At 43.3% G+C, this 20,652-nt stretch overlaps 1 protein-coding gene across 1 annotated transcript in view; it reads left to right on the top strand.

Annotated features, from left to right (window-relative positions):
- The window catches only part of TPH2 (tryptophan hydroxylase 2), a 96,433-nt gene that overhangs the window by 42,155 nt on the left and 33,626 nt on the right, over positions 1–20,652 (top strand). Inside the window, exon 8 of the mRNA XM_082742857.1 lies at positions 15,379–15,505. Coding sequence (XP_082598983.1) covers positions 15,379–15,505 — 127 coding nt within the window. The remainder of the gene's footprint in view (positions 1–15,378; positions 15,506–20,652) is intronic.

Below are 20,652 nucleotides of genomic sequence, written 5' to 3'. Positions count from 1 at the left end.
AACTGCCTTCAATTGCTGGACTGTTGTCCTGGAGGCAGCGCTAATGGGACATAGGTGAGCCCTCGAAGATGCCTGACACCGGTAGAAATGAGAGGGAAAGCCCCCAAAAGACATTATCTGCAAAAAATAATTTTATTTTCCTTTTCAGTCTGGGGAGAATGTATTTTGAGATCCTAGCTTTCAACAAATATTGGGTTTTAAATGTGTCTTTGGCCTGTTATTCACAATTTACATTTGAAAGACTCTTGTATTCCCTAAACTTGGCCAGAGAGTGAGACTTTAATTTAAAAAGTGCTGGCAGATTGGATTGGTTCCCCGGAGAAAGTTTTCTGGCCCGGCGGACAGCAGTGAAAGTTGTGGAGAGTCAATGACTCTTGATTTTCTTGGTGGGAGGACTTGCTTTTCCAAGTGTTTCTACCTAGACTGAAAGGCCACTGATTTTGCTAGAAGTGGAGAGCCATCTTTCCCCGCTTCCTCGGCGCCCGAGGCCAGGGCTGTGATTCTGCACTTTGTTGTTGCATGGCTGTCTGCTTTGATCAGCTGTGATCACATGTAACTTTGCCCCTAATGGAGTATTGAAGTGTGTAAATAATTTCCTTTATGTAAATCAATTGGGTCAAATTCAAGGTTATTCCAGAAGTAATAATATTATTGTTAGGTCCGTAATCAAAGGAGCGAGGCTGATACAAAGCGAAGGTCAAACCAAGTTTTATTTTGCGCCAAGCATAGAGAATCAAACCGACCTCTTACAGAGAGTGCGACCCCTCCCTGCCTTACAGACTAACTTTTATAGAACAAAGGCCATGTGGTTGGGCCTGGCCACACACAGATGGCCAATAAGATTGCAACACACAGAGAAAGCTGCACAGTCATGGTTGGTCACACACGGGTGGCCAACTGAATTACAGTTCACCCCATAGGAGCTATTTGAATTAGCCTATCACCTTGGTCAGAATTTTGGGCGCTCAAAAGGCACCCAAAAGGCAAGGCCCATACTCCTTGGTAGCTAGGGAGACAGTATGTGCACCCCACTGATTGGATGTCTCCTCCTGGCCTGACTCATCTCTGCATCTGGGTTCTGTTATCTCTACCTGACCTGACCCACCCTTATATTTGGGCTCTGTTATCTGGGACTGGTGACCATATTTTACTGGTTTTCTGGACTTGCTTTTAAGTAGGTTTCTCTGGGGGGGTGGGCAGGGTCAGTTTAAGTTTTACTGCATAAACAACAAAATCACTGTTTAACCAGATGGAATCCCTCTGGCTAAATAGGCCCTTACAATTATTATTCCAGAATATATAATATTATATATATATAAAATATAATAATGTTCCAGAAATAATAATAAAAATGAGTCCTTCTTGGGGCACCTGGGTGGCTCAGTGGGTTAAGCCGCTGCCTTCAGGTCATGATCTCAGGGTCCTGGGATCGAGTCCCACATCGGGCTCTCTGCTCAGCAGGGAGCCTGCTTCCTCCTCTATCTATGCCTGCCTCTTTGCCTACTTGTGATCTCTCTGTCAAATAAATAAATAAAATCTAAAATCTAAAAAAAAAAAAAAAAAAAAAAAGAGTCCTTCTCACTCTGAGGAATGAGAGGGAAAGATACAGAGTTCCAAGTCGCCTAGGTGTGTGAGCATGACCTGGCCCATGAATGGTAGCAGAAGGGTCATTTGAGAAGGTCCACCATCTCCACGTCTCCTCTCTGCCTCTTGGGGAAATCCACAGTGGCTGTGTCTTCTCACACCCTCTGGCCACCTCATCTTTTAGAAGAGGATTTCTCTTCCTCAGCCCTATTGATATTTTGGGCCAGCTAATTCTTTGTTGTGGGGGCTGTCTTGTGCATTGTAGGATGATTAAGAGCATGTCTGGCCCCTAGCCACTAGATGTCAAGAGCACCCTTCCACTTATCCACAGATGTCTGCACATATTGCCAAATGTCCCCTGAGGGGGGCAACACTGCTCCCAGGGAGAATCACTGTTCTAGAAATTTGATGGGTCATGTTAACATTGTTGGTCTGTCTACCAATTATTGTTTTCTTTCTTTTTTTTCCTAAAGATTTTATTTATTTATTTAAGAGAGAGAGGGAGAGAGAGAGAGAGCCCACAAGCAGGGGGACAGAGAGGGGGAGTGGGTCAGGGAAGGAAAGAGAGAGAAGCAGTCTCCCTGCTGAGCAGGAAGCCCAATATGGGGCTCTATCCCAGGACCCCAGGCCTCGACAGAGCCACCCAGGTGCCCCTAATTACTGCTTTATTTTCTCTTTGAAGCAGTCTGTAGACCCTGTTTCCTTTCTGAAACACAAATGCAGTATAGAATTCCCTTGTTTAACTTGTTGTTTTTTGTTGCAAATAGAGAATAAAGTCTGATCTCATCAAACCATATCTTCTGCTTCTCTTTTGCCTCCTCCAAAACCGCATGCCCCAGCCTCACCGAACTTCTCACCATCCCAGTGATCCTCCTGGTTCATGCCTTCACCCTTTTGTGCAGGGAGTTCATTTGGCCTGGAGTGACTCCAGTAAAATCCTCTTAATTCTCTAGGGTTAGAGCTCAGTCACAGCCTTCTCTGTGGAAATTTGTCTGGGCAGAGCTCGGTGTTCCTGTAACACTTTGCCTTCTATGTTAGTACTTACAATGCAGAGTAGTTATTATCTGTTCATGTCTCAGTCTCCTTCATAGGACTATAAGGAACCCAAAGTCAGTTAATAAAGGCAATGCAGAAACAAGGAGATCAGACCAAGGTTGCAGGGGATCCCTAAACCTGGCACATAAGGTGAGAACTGAGTCCTTGGCGGGTGAAGCCGTGAATGTCACTGCCACCAGGATGTGTCAGGCTCAGGGTCTACTCAGAGACCCAACCTGAGATCCGTGGAGGGAGGGAGTACAGAGGACTAAGTGCTGTGGAGTTATTGGAAGTCCTGGGCCTGCAGGCTGGGGTGGTCAGACCTCTTTCTGAAAGGCTACAGTCCTGTATTGGGGAGTGCCCGCCACCCTCCCCAGTAGCTTTACTCGGATTTCAGGGACTGATCTGGACACCTTTCCAGGATTAAGGCATTTTTGTACATTCAGTGTCTTCAGGTAAAATCCTGAAGCTTTGCGGGTGGGGTTATGGGCAGCCACTGCAGCTGAGAGGGCTGGGAGTCCTCTCTTCCATGTGCCCAGTAAGGGGAAACCTATTCTGCTGCTCTCTTTTGTTTTGGGAGAAAGATGGTTTCAGAATAAGAAGGTGATTATTCACTGTGAAGCTGAAGAAGAGGGACAAAAGGAAATGTGCAAGTTGTCCCCACCTCCCCCCCACCTCCCCCTCAGTCAACCAGAGAAAAAGAGTAAGGGAGGGAAGGAAGGAAAGAACGAGAGAGGGAGAGAGAGAAGGAATGAAACTGCACTTTTCAGGGTGCTAAAAAAGTATATTTTCTCCCCTTTGGGTAACTAATCCTAAATATTGTCCCGCTCAAAAGGCAGGGAAGCTCATGGCCCTAGCTTTCACAAGAATGTCATTCTGTAACATGTTCTAAATTCTATTTGAACGAATACCTAAATTACTGCATTAAGAAGTTTGCTGAGATTGACACCTTCTGGAAGGAAAGCACTGATGCAGGCCCCCCAGGGGCAGCCGTGTGCATGGGTGTGTCGTCCACATCTGGTATGAGTGGGTAACCCTCCCCCAGAGAGGAGTATGGACCACCAGAGAGGTAGTGGAATCTCTGGATTTGTCTCTCAAAGCTTCTTGCTGGACTGGTGGTGAGTCAATTTAGGAGGCATACTGGGAAGAGAAGCAAGGTGTAGGGAGGGACCTGTCCCTCCCTCTCTGGTTTGGTCTCTGACGTCAGGCTTCTGGTTTCCAGAAGGTGTTTTGGATTTTCAGATGTGGTCTATGTTCCCCTCTCCCTATTTGTGCTTTAAGTCTTTTGCCTTTTTTTTTCCCTAGGCCTTTCCTCTGAAGGGATTTGTGGTCTCTATTCTTCATAGTTTCTACAGATTTCTTGAATGTGTTTTGTGCAAGGTGGAGGTTGAGCACCTGCCAGCTTAATTTGCCTGTGCACATGTACTTGTGTATATGATTTCCAGGGCCTTCGATAGTCCCAATGCCCAGTGGTATCTTAGAAACACAGAGTTTGTTAATGAGATGTATAGCTGAAGAAAACTGTTCTATTCTCTGGGGGCCAAATTTTATGCTTTCCTTCAGAAGCTGTGTGGATTGACTGAAATCTTAGGAATGAAGAAGGGTAGGGCAAGCAGACCCTATTTTCTAAGGCATTCATCATATATATAATATATATATGATATATATAATATCATATATAAAATATATTTTAGTATATATTATATATTTATAAATATAATAACAATATAATAATTATATATGTATAAATATTATATATTATATATACAAATATATTATATATATATTTTTTCCTATATAATCTGGTTTTGTTCTTCTCAATATAGGCCAAATCTACTGTGATCTAGATTTCTGGACGGAGGTGGCCAGATTCCTCATGGTTTTGCACTGGGTGTGCTTTGAAACTTTAAAGTTTATCCAGGGCAATGGTGAAATACACATCCATAGCACAGGCTTTCCTTCATTGTCTATTGCTCAGGGAGAAGCAACCAGGAATTCTAAATAGAAACCTACATTCTTTGAGGTCAGTTTTTTGAGGTCAAGCCTGTATAATATCTGTCTTTCCAGAAGAACCCTTGCCAGAGTAATAACGTGATTCTGCACCAGGAATCCCTTTAAACAATGTTTCAGTGAAAATGTCTAAAAATATTCATTCTATTTTATTTTCCAATGTTGGGCTTAACATACTAGTAACAAAAATACACTTGGCTCAACATAGCATAAGCTTCTTCAGTCAGGGAGTCCCTGACTCTGAGCTCTGTCGGCATGATCGATCATTCAACACAGAGTGATGGGGGTTTATTTTCTTCTGCTCTTTCCTGGTATGTCACTTTTCAAATCAAAGGGCAAACTTCCACCATTAGGAAATAATTTGTGACGCCACTGACTAATATTGCAACGTCTGTTGCCATAATACCACCGAATGCGTTTGCAATTGAGAAATTCTTTCTTGTTGCCGTTGAACATTTTAGGGGCAATTAATGTTATTTTTAAATATAACTGTTTAAAGTTTAAAAAAAGGCTTTGCCTTCAGGTGATTTTTCTTATAATTGGTGCTGCATTTTAATTTTACAAGAAAAATAAAAGTGAATTATTTCTGACAGTATTTTTCATCTGTTTCTAAGTAAATGGATTTTATGTTTAGCCCTTGCTTATTAGAACAGAACCCTCCCTAAAACTGGCAGAAGATGTCATTTATTTTCTTGTGGCTCAGACATGAATCCTCATTTGTTAAGTAATAATATCAGCAGGTAAAGATGTAGGCTTCCACATTTATAAGAAAATTTGGCTGCCCCTCTCGTGATCTAACAGATGCCTCTCACTAGGTCTGTAATGTGAGGGAAAAGAGGATCTTTCCAGTCTCAGTTTTCCCTCCTTGCTACCATCTGAGAGGTTCTGGGCATGAGGATTTGTCTGACGTAAGCCCTGACTGTCTCGGGTGTTTTTACTTTTTTAAAAAAATTTAATTATTTTTTAAAAAATATTTTATTTATTTATTTGACAGAGACACACAGCGAGAGAGGGAACACAAGCAGGAGCAGAGGGAGAGGGAGAAGCAGGCTCCCCGATGAGCAGGGAACCCGGTGTGGGGCTCGATTCTAGGACTCCCAGATCATGACCTGAGCCAAAGGCAGATGCTTAACGACTGAGCCACCCAGGCGCCCCTCAGGTGTTTTTAATATTTGGTCTGGCTGAAGGCCAGTCTGGGTAAGGACTTACTGCGGCACTGGGAAGATAAACCAGAACTTTAGAGAGTTTAACCTTCATTCCTATGAGCTCAGTTTAGCTTCAACTTGCTCCTTCCCAGAGGACAGGGGGGCGCAGCCTCGATTTCCCTGCCTAGCCACCTGGCCTCCTCTGCACTCTATTCTCATCGCTGCCATTTGGGATTGCAGAGAAGCGTAAGGATTAGCGAGTCTCAGCGGACAGCATGGTCTCAGAGAGCCAATCCCATCTGGCTTCCTTTTCCTGAGTTTTAACCCAGAGCTCACACCCTCAGCACAGCAGCCATCGTCCCCCTCAGGAGACATTTGGTTTGAGCTCTACCCGGGGCCAGTTAAGACGTTAGACAGAGGCCCTAAGACCTAAAGGATTGTCGTCCCTTCTAGACTAACAGATAACTTCAGCAACAATATCGGTAGAGCAGAAGTGACAACAGTATTTTTTCTTTTCTCTTAACAACATGTATGTATTTATTGACTATTATGGACGAGGCACGATTTTCAGTGTTGTATATGGATTGAACTCATTTAATACAACAACGCTCTGAGGGGTTGTTGCTGTTATTATTCTGAGTTTATGGATGAGGAAACTGAGGTCCAGAAAGGTTAAGCAACTTGCCCAAGGGCACCCAGCTGGTGGGGAGCAAGGAAGTCAGGATTTAAACTCAAGTAGTCTGTGTCCGCGACTGTGAGATTAGCCACTATTCCATGTTAAAGGGTACCGTTAAATAGGAAAACTCAAAACCTGTAACATGTGAAGTTGAATAGCTTCTTTCTTGGTTTTTCTCATTTATAAATGTTATGTAAGAGAGTCAACAGTAACACCCTTCCTTTCATTGGGTGGCCCTTGCTTTGCTAGAACCCGAAGCCCTGTCTGTGTCTCTCAGGTGGTTTAGAGCTATGCAGGTCCCATCAGCGTTTGGTCCCCCTACCAGTCTTTGTTAGAAGCCCTCCTTCTCCTTTGATCTTCACAGGGGACGGAACCTGCCCTATTTATCAAGAGGAGGCATCTCCTCTTTCACTGGGAAAAAGAGGCTAGCTCCTCTCTTCAGGGTAGAAATGCAGATAGGAGGCTGCGGTCTTTGTGTCTTCAGGCAGAAGGACCTGTGCGCTGCTTGCTGGAAATCCAGGCCCTGCTATCAGCTCTCAGTGTGACTGTCGGCAAGCCACTTAACCTCTCTGTGTGAGGGATAATGAAATAATGCTTTGATCTTTGCAGAGAGAAAAAAAGCCTTATATAAATACCAAATAGGTCCACTCTTTCTTGGTTCCTCTTAAATTCATGAGGAGGCTGATGGACCTCATAAAATTCCAGCCTAGTTACAAGGCCACGTATGTTGCTAGACCTGGACTCCTGAGTTTTCAATCATAAAATTGTGTCTTGTTTTGTGAGGTGCCTAAAAACAGAAATAACCCTTAAGACTTTTTACAGGGCCTTTTGTCTCAAGAGCCCCAAGCACTCTAACAATAGGTATTCTATGGAAAAAAAAAAAAAAAAAAGCACTATACATTATTTAAAACCTGTGCATTTTGAAACCAAGCTTATATCTAAGTGCCTGCTGGGGCTCTTTCTGTTCTTCTAGGCTGTTACCCACCGTGACTGGGGGTAAAGCTTTCGGATATAAATACGTATATATTTGCAATTCAAAGCAGGATCCCTTTCCCACCTCCACCGTCCAAGGTTTGCCTTCCTTGTGTGGTGCTCGTCATCTAGAAATTAATGCCGCACCCGAACCACAGTTCTCATTCCCTCAGTGCCGTGTAGTCAGGGGGAGCCCATTTCTGTGCCTTCAGGTGTGGAAGACCGAGATGACCTGGGAGAATTTTTTTTTTTCTGGGAATATTTGTATTTTTCAATTGCAAGTTTAGAAGAAGAAATTTAAAGTGATTGAATTTTAGGCAAGGAAAAGGCAACCACTGGTCAGACATCTTCACTACTGGGCAGAGAATTACGTCTGTTGATAGGTATAGAAGATATCGCAAAAGAGAAGGAAGGAGGGATCCGACCTCTCCCACACATGTTCTGTTGGGCTGGCATCGTTCCACTCATCTTTAAGAGGTAGGCAGGACTGTCACCATTTAACAGGCGGCAAATCCATAGTTCAAGGCAGTCAGGTAATTTCCTTATGGTCACACAACTAGGATATAGCAAAACCCAGACCTAGTCTGATGCCCTGATGCTACATCGGAAATTAGGAAAACTGTACATGGGATGCACTTGGATTTCCCTCTTTATGGAGCCATGGAGTCCCATCATCCCTGCTCTGTTTGGTTGGGTTAAATGACAGTTAAATTGGGCATCTATTTATGTGTCAGGCATCCAAAGATGACCATGGCATGACATCTGTCCTGGAGAAGATTACAAGTTCTTGTTTAAGTGAGAAAATATCTTCCAAAAGGGCAACCTTACTGAAGTACAAAATAGATGTTGGTGTAAGGATAATTTAATGTAATATGATGAATAATACATAACTCGTTGGGAACTGATGTTTTCAATGTGTTATCTTACTACATTGTTTAAGAACTCCATGAAAGGGGCCCCGGGTGGCTCGGTCATTAAGTATATGCCTTCAGCTCAGGTCATGATCCCAGAGCCCTGAGGTTGAGCTCTGCATTGGGCTCCCTGCTCAGCAGGAAGCCTGCTTCTCCCCCTCCCTCTTCTGCTTTTGTTCCCTCTCTTGCTGTCTCTCTCTCTGTCAAATAAATAAATAAAATCTTAAAAAAAAAGATAAAATCAGGGCGCCTGGGTGACTCAGTGGGTTAAGCCGCTGCCTTCAGCTCAGGTCATGATCTCAGGGTCCTGGGATCGAGTCCCGCATCGGGCTCTCTGCTCAGCAGGGAGCCTGCTTCCCCCTCTCTCTCTCTGCCTGCCTCTCTGCCTGCTTGTGATCTCTCTCTGTCAAATAAACAAATAAAATCTTAAAAAAAAAAAAAGATAAAATCTAATTTCTTAAAAAAAAAAAAAAAAGAACTCCATGTGATAGGGACCCATGTAATTTCCATTCCAAAGATGAGAAAACAAGACATCTGTGCTGTCCAATATGTTAGAGATATGACTATTTAAATTTATTAATTAAAATCAAATTCACTCTAACTGTAGTTCCTCAGTAGCGCAAGCCACATTTCCAGTGTCCGGGAGCCACCTGGGCCAAAGGGCTACCACAATGGACAATGCAGAGATAAAATATTTCCATCGATGAAGAAAGTCCTTTTGCATAGAACTTGTCTAAATCCTTTGCCAGTGCAGAATATGGAACATGGACTTGGATCTGACTTCAGATAGATTTTTAACCATTCTGTTATATTGTACCCTTAATCTTTAGTGCGATTTGGGAGGCGTCAGGGAAATAATTAAAAATCTCTTATTTATTCCAGAAATAAGAACTATCTGAGATGATAGGGGAACTAGAGACATAGCCACGGTTTCCCTTGCAGCCCTTTTATGGGACTTGTAAGAGCTAGAAAGTATGTCTCTCCCTGGATCAGGAAAGTTAGTATTTGCTGTTTGCCCTTTTATGGAACCATAACATGACTCTGCTAAGAGTTATTCTAGGATTATGTCTTATTTACTTTTAAGTATTGTTTCCTAACATAGTGCTTGGTACAGAATAGGCATACGATAAATGCTTCTTGAAGGAAATTTCAAGAAAGATCACTACAGTATCTTCTGTCAGTCTCAAAAGAATTGTAGTGAAGGAATGTAACACTGGTGGCCTTCCGTATGATTCCTAGAGGGAAAAAAATCAAGAAGATTCCCTCCAGGACGATATCTAAGTGCTCTGCTTCTTAGAAAGAGGGCCACATATCTATTTATCTGCACCGCGATAGAGATAGAAGAGGGAGTGATCATAAGGGCTGCCTAGAATTTTATCTGGGCCAGATTTTGCAGTATGCTATTTTAAATCTAAACCAAAGGAACTCTGTACATGGGTTCAAGGCAAGCGCTGTAGAAGAATTGCCTCGATACGAAATTAATTCCCGTTATCATCTCCTTGGTGCAGTGAAAACAAACCAAGTCACCCCCTTTTCAGTACGTCCCGGAGTGTTATCCCAGATTCTTGCACTCACCCACCAAATGTTGTGTGAAAGCTGAAAGAGATCCCCGATTTTGCCTCCCAGCTTTTCCTCCTGCTTCTTTTCACCCCTGCGAACTCCCCACCCCTGCCGCTCGTCTTGCTTTCCTTCTCTTCATGATTTAGCTACTGTGTTGGCTTCTGTGTCATTTAGAACAAACAAAACCTATAGCAATATGATTTAAAAGACAGATGCACTGATTTGGGATAAGAAGCCAATGTCGGATGCTGGCTCACTGCTTCTTAAAGGCTTTAATTTACAGCAGAAATAAAACGGAGTTGTTCAACATGTAGCGTGAGGAGTCAGCTTTGAAAACTGATAAGAGGAGAAAAAATGCCAGACTCATTTTGAATGTGAACTTAACAACCAGGACCCTTATTTCCCCACAGCAAGATGATCGCAACTTTCTTAGAATGATTTAAGATTTCCCCGCAGGCATTTTGCCCAGGCCCTTCTGTGGGCCCATTTCAGCAGGCTTTAAAATCCTCCTAACGGGGCTTATCAGAAAAGATTCCAATTTAGAGCAGCAAAAGTTTAGAGTCTGATATCAGCTCTCGCTTTTCTTTCTCTTTCTTTCTTTTTTTTTCCCCCCTCAAAAGGAGACATGATGTTTTACAGTGTTAACAGTTTTGAAAGGTCCTACATTTCCAGTGAACAGAGCGCTTTTGTGAAAAGGCTTCTGAAAGCATTATTCAGGCGAAAATGCATCAAAGGGATGCGAGTTAAAAAGAGAAAAGTTTGCCGATGTAGAGATTGGAGGCAGCATGTGCTGACAGGTGCAATTATAGCCAAATAATTGAATCTTTTAAGAGCGATCTGGTGTGATAAGGCAATAGTTGTGGACTCACCTCGGAAACCTGTTCATAATTAGGTACTCAGGGGTCCCAGCTGTGGATGACACAGCCCACAGAAGGATCGTGAACTACTCTATATGCGGGACATAATAACAGCTGTGCTTTGTGAAATAGGGCGAAACCGCGTGATTTCAGCCCACCAGAACCTGACTTATACAAAGGTTGGAGAAAAGATAGCCTTTTTCCTTCAGATTCCCCAAAGTCTGGAGCCTCTTTCAGTCTCTGAGTCAGAGTCAACTCCAGCTTCTAAATCCTTCGGTGTCAGAGAAACTATTGAGACTTACTGAAGTTAAGTAATTGCTTTTGTTAGTAACATTAAACATCTTTCTTTGCTGTTTGGTTGAAGGGTTTCTTGGCACTTCAGTCTCCTTTGTCTACACCCCATGTCTAAGCCAAAGACTCTGGGATAGAGTTTATTTCTGAGACGGCTTCACCAGTCATAAAAGACGATAACCTTGCTTCTGGTCTTGAAATATAGGCGCTTAAAGCCTTGGCTCCATGAGAGGCGGGCTCACTGCCCACGCTGTGCACACACACTCGCTGAGCCTGATTGGTGGTTTTTAGGGTCTCTGCAGGGACATGGAGCTGAGAAGTGGACACAAACTAGTGAGATGCTATCATTTCTACTTATAACAGGGTGAAAGGCATCCCTCCTGTTCCATCGGTAATTTTATTAGACACCTGGCTTCAGGCTTTCATTCTTTTTTTTTTTTTTTTTAAGATTTTATTTATTTGACAGAGATCTCAAGTAGGCAGAGAGACAGGCAGAGAGAGGGTGGTAGAGGGAAGCAGGCTTCCAGCCGAGCAGGAGCCTGATGAGGGGCTTGATCCCAGGACCTTGAGATTATGACCTGAGGGGAAGGCAGAGGCTTAACCCACTGAACCATCCAGGTGCCCTCTTTTTTTTTTTTTTTTTGATTTATCTATTTATTTTAGAGAGAGGGAGAGTGCAAGCATGGGCGGAAGTGAGGGAAGGGGCAGAGAGAGAGAGAGAGAGAGAGAGAGAGGAGAGAGAACCTCAAGCAGATTGCCTACTGAACTCTGGAGCTGGGAATGGGGTTTGATTTCATTGCCCTGAATTCAAGATGTGAGCCAAAATCGAGTTGGATGCTTAACTGCCTGAGCCATCCAGGCACCCCGAGACTTTCATTCTTTTTTTTTTTTTTTTTTTTTTTAAGATTTTATTTATTTATCAGAGAGAGAGAGAGGGAGAGAACAAGCACAGGCAGACAGAATGGCAGGCAGAGGCAGAGGGAGAAGCAGGCTCCCCGCCGAGCAAGGAGCCCGATGTGGGACTCGATCCCAGGACGCTGGGATCATGACCTGAGCCGAAGGCAGCTGCTTAACCAACTGAGCCACCCAGGCGTCCCCGGAGACTTTCATTCTTAATGAAGCAGTATATTCTGCCATATTGCATGATTTCATTCTTTCAAATTCCTTTCTTTCATCCTCTTCCACGAATAGTTGCATTACCTTATCATTGGGATGCTATTAAAACTTCTTAGGTTGGCTTTGAGTTACAGGTTTCAGATAATGACATCTTTTATTCCAGAGAATGGACCCCTTCATGTCTTTGGATCTTAGTATTTTCCTTCTTTTTTCCTTTTTGACTGCCACCTTCTCTCTTTTCCTTCTACCTGTATGTTTTCAAATTCATTTAGTACCTAGGTAGATATAAGGCTGTGTGCAGCAGCCTTCCACAAGGATTTGACAAGTTCAAAAGTAAATCCAGTATTGCACCCTGAATGCCCAGGTAGCCGTGACCTGTCTCGCGCTCGCACAGCGAAGCCCTTAGCACACCGTCTGGCTCATAGCAAGCGTTCTATATGTTTTGGTCACACTACTTGCTATTTTAGTTTCTGCTTACCTACTTTCTTTATGCCGTCTTCAGTGTTTCCCTAAAGTTTGACATCTGGTCTAATTTTGGAATGATCAGTGTCATATTTTCTGCCTGGATGGGTAGGGGTGCTTTAGTATTTACATTATAGGCTACAATGGAGGTATTCAAATTTATCCATGGTGGGCCACTTGATCCTGATCCCAACATCAGTGCGGACTGCACGGCCTTTTAAAAAACTCATTACAGGAGTACATCGATGGGGTCCACTCCCAGCATAGAGTATTAGATGCTTTCACTGAATCAAATGCACATGGAGGAGTAATTAGCTATCTAGTAAACTCTCTTTCACCACCTTTCATTATGCCCCAGGATTCTGATGTAATTTCAGTGGAATTAAATTTGGGCAGCTCAAAATTACAAAATCACCTTTGGTTTCGTTCCAATTCCTTGCTGTTGGAAGCCTGCTAGGAGAGCTCCTAGTATCATCTGTTATGACAGTAGGTCTCTACCTTGGCTGTGTCTTATTAGCACCCTCAGAGCTCTGGAAACAATACAGATGCTCTGGTCTGTCCCCAGGAGTCAGATTGAATTGGTTTTACATGGGACCCGGTCACTGGTATTTTTAAAAATGCTGCTCAAGTAATTTAGAAGATTGAGGGCCACTGAGTAGCAGGAAAAGAGACTTGTAACGTACTGACTACATTTTCACTTGTGCTGACCGGCTTCGTTAAACGCTCTCCCTACAATGTAAGCGGCACCCCCTGACCTTTCCCTTCCATTTCTCCACATCTGCTAGTTAAAACAATGGAGAGGAAGAGCACAGCTTTAAGTTGGAGGAAATTGATTTCGAATCTTGTCTGTCTCTTAAGAGTGTGACCTTGGAAAGATGCTTACATTTACTGAATTATCGTTTCCTCATCAAATGGGAATCGTAAGACTTCTTTGTAAATAAGGATAAATTACTGACGTGATATGAGAACATTTAGTACAGTACCCAGCACATAATAAGAACTCAGAATATGTTAGCTTTCTGTCTTTCTTTCTTCCTGTCTTTAATATGAAGGACTCAGATAATATTTAAATTCTCTTTATACCCTAAAGTTCAATGAGTCTGAATCTCTGCCTTAAGCAATAGGATTGGAGAGCAACAAGCATGTGTTCTCTTCCATGCATTCAGTCTTTTGTAAAAAGAAAGCTATTGGCATGCAGATGACAGGGAATACGTTGGGAATTTCTTTTAGCGTCCTCTCTCCACGTTCTCATTTGGCTACCCGTTCTACCCGATGTACCTGTGAAGTGGCTGGCCAAGGCTGGGGATGTGGTTTGAGTGGTGGGAACAAGATGTTTAGACTGAGTAATACCATCTGTTGTATGTGGGCATCGATCTTGTGCCTTTGACCGCCACTGACTTGCTTCAACCACAGAACCACCCAGCATACTTCATACTTTTAATCATAGTGGCAGCCCCTGGCATGTATATTCTAGCATCTACTTGAAGTGAAACACTTGAGAGGAGCCCAGGTGAAGTTAGGAAACATCTTTCAAATACGACCTGGCTAATTACTTTTTGCCAGGAAAATAAAATATTGCAGCTTCTTGATCCATTCCCAGAGAATCATAGGAGGATTCATTCCAATATAGCTCGGGATCAGGGAACACTTTGTGATTCATGGCAATGACTCAGGAAGGCATCTGCCTCGCTTCCCTGTGACACATACCTGTCTTTGCCTCATCATTTGGCTCCAAATAGAAGCACGGGCAAATGAGAGCAGATCTAAGCGTCTGTTGTTTCCTAGTTCAGGCTAACCAAAGCAGAGGACTGGGAAGGTTTTCCACTGGGCAGGTTCGAGGGAGTTGCTTGTGTTATGGGCAGATAACTCTTTGGTGGGAAAGGCGCTTTGATGATGATGATATGATCCTCCGTTGTTTGCCAGTGTCTGCAAAGCGTAACATGGCAGGCTGTGCAACTTCAGCGTTAAAAGCGACAGTTTCGAATCACCATAAGCTGGATTCAAATTTTGGCTTGATCACCACAGGGCGAGCTAATAAATATTTTAGGCTCTGCCGGCCATATGGTCTTAGTCACAGCTATTCAACCCTGCGGTTTTAGTTAAAAAGAGCCCTAGATAGTACATAAATAAAAGGGCTATGGCTGTATTCCGAGGAACTTTACTTATAAACGGGTGGTGGGCCTGATTTGTCCTGTGACTGTAGATTGCCCGCCCCTTCTTATAGGATCATGCACTATTAAAGTACATTAATTTCCTAAGTTTCTCTTGAGGATTACAAGGGATAGTGTATGTCATAAAACACTTACAGTGGGGTGCCTGGGTGTCTCGGCTGGTTGGCTATCTGCCTTCAGCTTGGGTCATGATCCCAGGGTCCTGGGGTCGAGCCCTGCATTGGGCTTCCTGCTCAGCAGGGAGTCTGCTTGTCCCTCTCCTCTCCGACCATGCTCTGTCTTATAAAATCTTAAAAAAAAAAAAAAAAAAAACCCAACTTACCATGTGGTTGACATACGGTAAGCCCTTGAAAATAGTTGTTGCTATTATTTATTACAAATATTGGATATCATACACTTGAAGACGCCGTGGATTGTAAGTTGTGTCTGGGTTTCAGAGCTGTGATAAAAGAAGTCTTAGACTTTATGAAATTTGGTCACAGTGATTAATTATAATATCAGGGTTACAGTTAGGATTTTAAGCTTGTTCTACCGGTGATAGTTTAAAGCCTTTCGTATAATACTTTTTTACAATGTTTTTCTTGTCAGAGACACATGTCACGAACTCCTGGGACATGTTCCACTACTTGCGGATCCTAAGTTTGCTCAGTTTTCACAAGAAATAGGCCTGGCCTCTCTGGGAGCATCTGATGAAGATGTTCAGAAACTAGCCACCGTGAGTTCATTTTCAATTTAAAACACTGTCTTATTTATGTCTCTTTGTAAGGTAAAGCAAGCTTTAGAGTTATTGACAAGGAATTAGAAGGCAAATATTCTGGAGAGGGTGTGGTGACTTCACTGTTTCCCATGTTGTGTTCCTTTGAAGAAAAATGTGTTCTTAGCTTATTAACTATCAAAATATTTGTGTTTTATCCTTCTTGTTCAAAGATCAGCTACATATTAATTTTTTTTTGAGGATTTTATTTATTAATTTGTCAGAGAGAGAGAGAGTGAGTGTGTATGCCATCAGGGGGAGTGGCAGGCAGAGGGAGAAACAGACTCCCCACTGAGCAGGGAGCCCAATTGGGGGTTCCATCCCAGGACCCTGGGATCATGACCTGAGCTGAAGGCAGAGGCTTAATTGACTGAGCCACGTAGGTGTCTCTAGATGGTGAAATTTAGGCTTGCAGGTCATAAAGTCTCTGTCGTAACACTTAGTTCAGTCGCCATGGGGCAAAAGCAGCCGCAGACAACACGGAAATGAACGAGTGTGGCTGTGTTCCAATAAAACTTTATTTATTAGAGCCGGCAGTGGGCCAGATTTAGCTTGTGTGCTGAAATTCGTTGACTCTTGTTCTAGTTCAGTGTTTATTTTCTAGAGAAAACAGGAAAAATAATATATGCATTTATGGAAAAGCAGGGGTTGTGCTTGAGGTTATTTCTGATTAGTCAATCCGGATGTGGTCCGACACGATGTGAGTCAGCTATAAGAATGTGAAGCTAAGCAATTATTGTTAGTACAACACTGGAAGACTTGATAGCTCTCATGTTCTCAACAACAAACAGTATGAGAGGAGAAGTGTCCTGTTGGTGGCTTCTTTTAAGATGCTCAAAGCCAAGTCTAGCAAACTCATCATCCTTACCTTCACCCCATTTCAAAGAGCCCAGGTGAGAAAGAGCTGCTTCACCCAACACATTTACGGGGGCCAGTCCATTTGCTTCTAGAATCTTAAGTTGTGTGTATTTGACACAGACGTTCAGTCATGGCATATTAGGCATGCAGGGAGAGTCTTCTCTCCCACCGAGAAATAAGTATTCTCCTAGACATCTATCTTTCTTTTTTAATTTTTAAAGATTTTATTTATTTATATGAGAGAGAGAGCACGTATGAGTGAGGGGGAGATAAGGAGAAGCAGGCTTCCCGCTGAGCAGAGAGCCCAAGGTGAGGCTCGCTCTCAGGACCCCCAGATCATGACCTGAGCCAAAGTCAGATATTTAATCAATTGAGCCACCTGGGCACCCCTGTTCTCCCAGATTTCTTAAGACATATAAGCCCTTTCAGTTTATCTTTTGCTTCCTAGTTTTTTCAGAGGTATAAGAAATGAGAAATGTTTTTCTAATACAAGAGAAGGAGCAGTACAAAAGCCATGCTGTTAGTGTTGGCGGCACAGAGATGAATAGCTAACGGGGTTGGGGTTAGTGGGGGCTCCGGGGAGCTTGGGAGAGCCTATAGCAGAAGGCAGGTCCTCAGTTCTCCCTCACAGCTGCCAGACCAGAGCTCAGGCCTTTGTGTTGCCAGATTTCCACATCTTTGAGAGAGACTGGAAATCTAGATTTCCAAATGAATTTAAATGATTTTTAAATTTTGGCTCATAAAAAACATGATGAGCTGAGGAAAATGTATTTGCAGACTGAACCAGGATCTTGACTTCCAATTTGCAACCTCTGCCCGAGGGATTGTGTCTCATGTATATTGGCTATCTATTACTGCATAATAAATAACTCTAAAACTTAGTGGCTGGAAACAGCGAACATTTATTATCTCATAGTTTCTGTGTTTGGAAATTTGAAAGCAACTTAGCTGAGTGGTTCTGGCTCTGGGACTCACCCAGTGGTTTCTGTCAAGATGTGGGCTGGTTGCAGAGGGGGCCGCCTGGGTGGCTCGGTCCGTTAAGCTTCTGCCTTTGGCTCAGGTCATGATCCCAGGGTCCAGAGATCGAGCCCCATATCAGGCTACTTGCTCAGCAGGGAACCTCCTTCTTCCCTGCTTGCTGCTCTCTCTGCTTGTGCTTGCTTTCTCCTCTCTCTCTCTGTCAAATAAAGAAATAAAAATCTTAAAAAAAAAAAAAGAAGGACGCCTGGGTGGCTCAGTTGGTTGGATGACTGCCTTCGGCTCAGGTCATGATCCTGGAGTCCCGGGATCGAGTCCTGCATCGGGCTCCCAGCTCCATGGGGAGTCTGCTTCTCCCTCTGACCTTCTCCTCGCTCATGCTCTCTCTCACTGTCTCTCTCTCTCAAATAAATAAATAAAATCTTAAAAAAAAAAAAAAGATGTAAGCTGGGTCTGCAGTTGTCTGAAGATTTAGGAATCTTCTGCCAAGACAGTTCACTCATGTGGCCATTGGTAGATCACTTCCTCTAGAGCAAGTAATGAGGGGGTCAGGGGTGGGGAAGAGAAGAGAGAGATGGAGGGAAGGAAGTCGTAATGACTTCCTGTGACGTGATCACACGCTGTTCATGTCATCCATACTGTGTTCATGAGAAGGGACTCCCTCTAGCCCATATTCAAGGGGAGGGAAATTAGTCTCCACCTTTTGAAGAAAGTAGTGTCGGAGTATTTGTAGACACATTTTAAAACCAGCACACTGCTGAGTTCTGTTATTTCATTCTCAAACCTTAACTCTGTTTTTAATCTCCACATTGTAAGAAACTTTTCCATGCCTTAGAAATTTCCCTTGCAACTTTCTGGTTTCAGTCTTTGACCCCCTACAGCTTGTACTCGTTATTAGGGATGCATGTATTCCTTACTTATCTGACTCTGAACATTCACCAACTGGGATTCAACTCTGCCAGGCTGTGTGTGTGTGTGTGTGTGTGTGTGTCCAAAGAGAGGAGGAGAAGGAATAAGGTAAGACTTCATGGGTGTGAATGTAGGCGGATCCTAGCAAGGGATCTTATTCCTTTCGTAAAAGCGGTGACAAGAAAGTAGTTTTACTGGGCCTTATTTTTACACTCCATCAAATGATACTTAAGTCCATCATTTAAACTAACATTCACCAAGAATATAACATGGGCCTCACATCTGGGAAATGTATAGCCTATATCGGTAAAACTAAGACTTTTCACAGGAGAGAAAGTTGGTGCAGAGTCTTGAAAGATGACCAAGTCAGCCAAGTTGCAAAGGGGGAAAGGGGCCTGAAGGGACAGTTTCAGCCAGAGTAAGACAGCTCTCTGGTTTGGGGGTCTGGCGGTAAATTCCCACTCACCACTTTACAGGGCCATGCTGAAAATGAGGATTGCCTTTTGTATTAATTTTCTGTCACTACCATTAACAAATTATAGGTGACTTAAAACATCACAAATTTGTTATTTACAGTTTCATAAGCTTAGAAGTCTGAGCTACAATTAAGGTGTGAGCAGGGCTGGGTTCCTCTCTGGAGGCCCCTCAGGGGGAATCTGTTTCTTTGCTTCTCTCAGCGTCTAGAGGCCTGCATTCCTTGACTCGTGGCCCTCTTCCTCTGTTTTCAAGCCACCCGTGTTGCATGTCTCTGATCTTTCTTCCACTGTCACATCTTTCTTCACTGGCTAAAGTTGGGAAAGGTTTTTTGCTTTTGAGGACTTACGCGATTAGATTAGGACCCCTCGCCCTTGGATAATTCACAATTACCTCCCCATTTCAGGGTCCGTTTTCTTTCTTTCTTTCTTTCTTTCTTTCTTTCTTTCTTTCTTTCTTTTTTTTTTTTAAGATTTTTATTTATTTGACAGATAGAGATCACAAGTAGGCAGAGAGGCAGGCACAGAGAGAGAGAGAGAGAGAGAGAGAGAGAGGAAGAAGCAGGTTCCCCGTGGAACAGAGAGCCCAATTCGGGGCTTGATCCCAGGACCCTGGCATCATGACCTGAGCCGAAGGCAGAGGCTTTAACCCACTGAGCCACCCAGGCACCCCAAGGTCCATATTCTTAACTATATCTGGAAAGAGAATATATTCTAGGGGTGAGGGCAGGACAACTTTGGGAGGGTGGGTTATTCTTTGTTTCTATTCTTACACTGGCAAGAAAGAACAAACACTTGTACCTTGAAACCTGTTTTGCTAGGACCAGTACATTTGTAGTATGAGTAAGTTTTCTTTTGGAACTTAAATTCCTTAGCATAATTCCAGTACCATTGGCTATGGATTGCCCTAGCTCCAACAGCCAAAAATGCTTCCATCTGTTAGAGATCATTAGGTCATTAATCATGTCTCTCTCTCTCTCTCAGTTTTTTCATTGCCTTCTTCCTGGAATATACCTGCATCTCTGAAAAACCAATCAATGGTTAGTCTTTAAATGGATAAAGAGCACTAGGTACCATGAGGTAGGAATAGAAAAAGTACAAAAAGGTAGTACTTGCATCAAGGAACACATGACCCTGTACACAAAAATATGGAAAACCTAGAGTCAGTGTCAGCTTTTTTCTTTTTAAGATTTAGTTAACTAATTAAGAGAGTGCAAGCAGGGGGAGGGGCAGAGGCAGAGGAGGAGAGAGAATCTCATGCAGACTCTGAGTTGAGCATGGAGCTCAGTATGGGGTTTGATTCTGTGACCCTGAGATCATGACCTGAGCCAAAATCCATAGTCAGATGCCCAACCAACTGAGCCACCCAGGCACCCCCAGCTTTTATTAAGAGAGCTATGCAGAAGTGGATTTAAGGTGAACTTTAGGAATGTGTTTGAGTTCTGAGTTCAGTGGTGGAGCCTGGGATCCAGAATTGGGAGCAGGGGCCAGCAGATTCATTTGTATGTAAGAAGTAACTGGTGGAGCTCCTGGGTAGTTCAGTGGGTTGAGCCTGTGCCTTTGGCTGGGGTCATGATCTCGGGGTCCTGGGATCAAGCCCCACAATGGGCTCTCTGCTCGGCAGGGAATCTGCTTCCCCTCCCTCTCTGCCTGCCTCTCTCCTTGTGATCTCTCTCTCTCTCTCTGTCAAATAAATAAATAAAATCTTAAAAAAACAAAAAAGTAACTGGTGACAGGTTAAGGAGGATCAAGTGTCCCCCAGGGGAACCAGCCTGCCTGGAATCTTACAGTAGCTTTGGTAGTTAAAACAAACAGGCAAGCAAACAAACAAACAAACCCAAGTGTGTATGAATTTGCGAAAGACCTTAAGACAAAAGATTCTGAATCTCT

This window comes from Mustela nivalis (assembly GCF_964662115.1).
Source record: "Mustela nivalis genome assembly, chromosome: 7".
NCBI classification, from domain to species: domain Eukaryota; kingdom Metazoa; phylum Chordata; class Mammalia; order Carnivora; family Mustelidae; genus Mustela; species Mustela nivalis.
Note: the sequence above shows the minus strand (reverse complement) of the source record. Positions and strands in the feature narration are given on the sequence as shown.